At 62.3% G+C, this 3,140-nt stretch overlaps 2 protein-coding genes across 3 annotated transcripts in view; one reads left to right on the top strand and one right to left on the bottom strand.

Annotated features, from left to right (window-relative positions):
• The first annotated feature begins 469 nt into the window (after positions 1–469).
• Positions 470–2,439, top strand: LOC127750211 (clumping factor B-like). The gene is made up of 3 exons (XM_052271192.1): positions 470–1,347; positions 1,449–1,553; positions 2,149–2,439. Exons 1-3 carry the CDS (start codon positions 1,132–1,134, stop codon positions 2,437–2,439), a joined length of 612 nt encoding a protein of 203 aa, XP_052127152.1. The 5' UTR covers positions 470–1,131.
• The window catches only part of LOC127750207 (uncharacterized), a 20,607-nt gene continuing 19,758 nt past the window's right edge, over positions 2,292–3,140 (bottom strand). The window contains exon 2 of one of the 2 annotated variants that reach the window (XM_052271184.1): positions 2,292–2,539. In XM_052271184.1, coding sequence (XP_052127144.1) covers positions 2,447–2,539 — 93 coding nt within the window. In that variant the 3' untranslated portion in view covers positions 2,292–2,446. The remainder of the gene's footprint in view (positions 2,540–3,140) is intronic. The other variant, XR_008011581.1, reaches the window with a different exon arrangement.

The following is a 3,140-nucleotide window of genomic DNA, read 5'->3' as shown; positions in this document are numbered from 1 at the left end:
TTGAGAGACTCACAAGAGGGAGAATAAAAAGATTCAAAGAATGTGAAAGACATTATTACTAGTAAAAAATTTGATTTATGAAAACTGTATGTCGTTTCGACCCACAGCTATCTTCTCCTCCTCCCCCCATTTTCCCCCCATTTCGTGCTCGTATCCATTAGCGCGGGCTGGGCGAGGCGCGCGCCGGTACACATGTCGCCAGATGCACCGCCACCACCGCGACTCGGGGGCAGACCCGCAGGGGACCGCAGGGCCGGGCGCCTGTTTGTTCGCCTAATGCTGCGCCCAGCTACGCCCCGCCACGCCACGCCACGCCACGCCACGCCACGCCACGCCCCGCCACGCCACGCCACGCCACGCCGCAGGGCCTAGAGCCTTCGGGCCGCCGCGCGCGCATCTGCCAACACCAACCGTGTGACATTGATTGCCTCCACCCTCCGCCACCACCACCCCACCCCACCCCCGCTCCCATGCCTCCCCGCCGCCAAAGGCCCACGCCGGGGGCGGCAGAAAGTTTCCGAAGAAACACACGTGATAACATAAGTGTGTGTGTGTGTGTGTGCGTGTGTGGCATTTCCGCTCGCCCCCTCCTCAAAACCACGTGCACGAGGGAGCCTTAAGGGGCGCCAGAGGGGCGTAACGACCTAGCGGCCGTGACCTTGCGCGGACAGACGGACAGGAGAAACACGAGCGGTCAACAGAGCAGCTCGGCGGCCCGGAACCTGCGAGTGACAATAAAGGACCAATAGGAGCGCTTCCGCGAGGGGTCCTTCACTAGAAATTCTGGCGTACATCAATTTTTCTGTTTTTCTTGATTTTTCTTGATTTTTCTTGATTATTTTCTGACTTTTCTTTGATTTTTTTTTATTTTTTCATGATTTTTTTGGTAATTTTTCATGATGTTTTCGTGATCTTTTCTAAGGGTGTGCACTGATTTTTTTGAGTTAAGGACCCCTCGCGCTTCCGGACACCTATCTCTATTGCAACTTATTAACCCGGTGAACTCGCCTTGTTCGCGTCAACAACAATGGCGGTCGGCGCGCGCTGCTCGGAGACGGTGACGGTGCTGCGCGCCCCGCTCGCCTCGCCGAACTCTCCACCGCTAGCTCCTCTGTCACCTCCTGTCCCCCCATGAACCCCAACCCCGGCCTGGCGGAGCCCAGCAGGGCGCAGCAGGCGGCCGAGCCGCAGCCCGGGCCCAGCGGCCTGCAGCAGCAGCGCGGCAGGAGCAGCAAGGCGATCAGGGCGAGCAGGGCGGCGGGGGACAGCACGAGTGACAGCGCGCTGAGCGACAGCGACGCGGACAGCGAGGCGGACAGCGAGGCGGACAGCGAGGCGGACAGCGCCGTCAGTCACCCACCGAGACGTTGTTGTGTCACTTCCCCAATCGTTATAACGTGCGTGTCAGATTTCTGAGCTGGCCGTCGTGCGCGTCTCTCGCCCGCCAGCTCGACGGCGACACCAGCGGGCGCAGCAGCAGCCGCAGCAGCCGGAGCGCCAGCCCGGCGCCCATGTCGTCGGGGTCCAGCCCCGACAGCGACCTGGACGCGGAGGTCAGCCCCGAGCAGCAGCCTCTTGAGCGTGGCGGGCAGCACTCGGCAACATTGTGCGCGGTCCTTGAGGAGCACTTTGATCGGACAGAGAGAACGTTGTGTGCGCGCGCGTGCGTGCGATAGGGAAAGAGAGAGAGTTAGAGAGTGAATGTGCGAGCGAGAAGGAAAGAGAGCGAGCGACATGGCAGAACACTCATAAACCGTATTTCGGTGGCTTTACGATGTCACCCGCGCAGCATAGCAGGGGGGCTCATCACCCCTTCGCCACGCCACGCCACGCCACACCAAGCCATGCCACGCCGCACCAGAGAGATGTTTTGTTTTGGCTGGCACAGGTCCACGCCGAAACCAAGCCCAGCATGTGTGTTCGTAGGGTGTGGCCTAGCGCGGCGTGGCCCGGCGTGGCTGTGGTCCTGTGCCGCGCGGCTCGGCTCAGATCGGTGTATCAGTTGGTTCGGGCGGCGCGCTCGACTCGACGTTGTCTCAAAGTAGATCGCGCAGCCGCCCGTGACGTTCTGTTATGAAATTCACCTGCTCGGAATAATCATTTGCGTGATATTTGTATGTAACTGTGTGTGTGTGTGTGTTTGTGCAGATGGTGAACAAGGCGGTGATGCGGCTGCGACGGCGCGTGCTCGCCTCGCCGCCGCGCCCCGTCCAGGACGTGGAGGCCCTGCTGCAGGACGCGGGCGGCGCGATGCGCGCGCGCGTTCGGGCGCTGCAGCCGCGCCGGGACGTGCCGTGCTGCAGCCTGCCAGAAGGGCCGCAGCGGCGGCGGCGGCGGAGGAGGAGGCCGAGGAGCGCCCGCGGACCCCGGCCGTCGAGGTCGCGATCACGGTCGCGACCCCAGTCCCGGTCCCTCAGCAGAAAGTCGACCGAAAGCTGAGGACGACTCACCTCCACGGGTGCTGCTTGTAGCCGGTGGGGCAGCCGTCTCTGCAGGACAGGCACGGCCTGCTGTCGTCCACTTCCCGGACCAGGATGCCCTGCAAAAATAAAACAAACACAATCGAATCACATCCGTCTGTCTCTTTCTTGGGATTGGAAAAGGGCTCTAATCGCGCAAGGTCGCCTCAGGAAGGAGGTGGTTTGTCTCGCGGGATTCGATTAGTGGGAGTGGAATTCCCCCGACAAACAGCCCGCCGAGCCGGTGGCGCCCCCACTCGGCGGGCGGCCGCAGGAGCCGGCTCGGCGATACTCCGCGCCGAGTTGCGCCCTCCCCGCACCGCCCGGCCCCCCGCCGCTCCCGGGCCGGTGTGCGATGCGATGCGTGGGCGTGGGCAGAGCGGCGCACTCCGCCCCGCCACTCCCGCTCAGTCCAGCAGGGGCTGACCGCGGACCACTTGACCCACGAGTAAACGTGGCAACGAGAAAAATAAACACATCAAAGCCTTTGAAAGACCTGATTCCTTGATTCGCGTCAGCAAAAACCCACATTATTTTGTTGTAAATGAGAGCGCTGCTCAGTCAGGATGAAGTCGATAGAGCGCGCGGCGCACATGTCCGTGCCCAGGCACGCGGGGCAGAGAGGAGCAGCGGGACCCGGATTTTGTAGCGAGGTGCGAAGACGTTCGCACGCCCCCCCCC

The sequence above is a fragment of the Frankliniella occidentalis genome, unplaced genomic scaffold (assembly GCF_000697945.3).
Source record: "Frankliniella occidentalis isolate FOCC.00 unplaced genomic scaffold, Focc_3.1 Scaffold6, whole genome shotgun sequence".
Lineage (NCBI taxonomy): Eukaryota > Metazoa > Arthropoda > Insecta > Thysanoptera > Thripidae > Frankliniella > Frankliniella occidentalis.
The sequence above is the reverse complement of the archived record's forward strand: the minus strand, read 5'-3'. Positions and strand labels throughout refer to the sequence as shown.

What these genes read in the sequence shown, in the direction of transcription:
- LOC127750211 (XM_052271192.1), top strand. Translation starts at nt 1,132, where the DNA reads ATGAACCCCAACCCCGGCCTGGCGGAGCCCAGCAGGGCGCAGCAGGCG. An exon ending in ACAGCGAGGCGGACAGCGCC is followed by an intron (nt 1,348 to 1,448) that starts GTCAGTCACCCA and finishes CTCGCCCGCCAG; the next exon opens with CTCGACGGCGACACCAGCGG. An exon ending in ACAGCGACCTGGACGCGGAG is followed by an intron (nt 1,554 to 2,148) that starts GTCAGCCCCGAG and finishes GTGTTTGTGCAG; the next exon opens with ATGGTGAACAAGGCGGTGAT.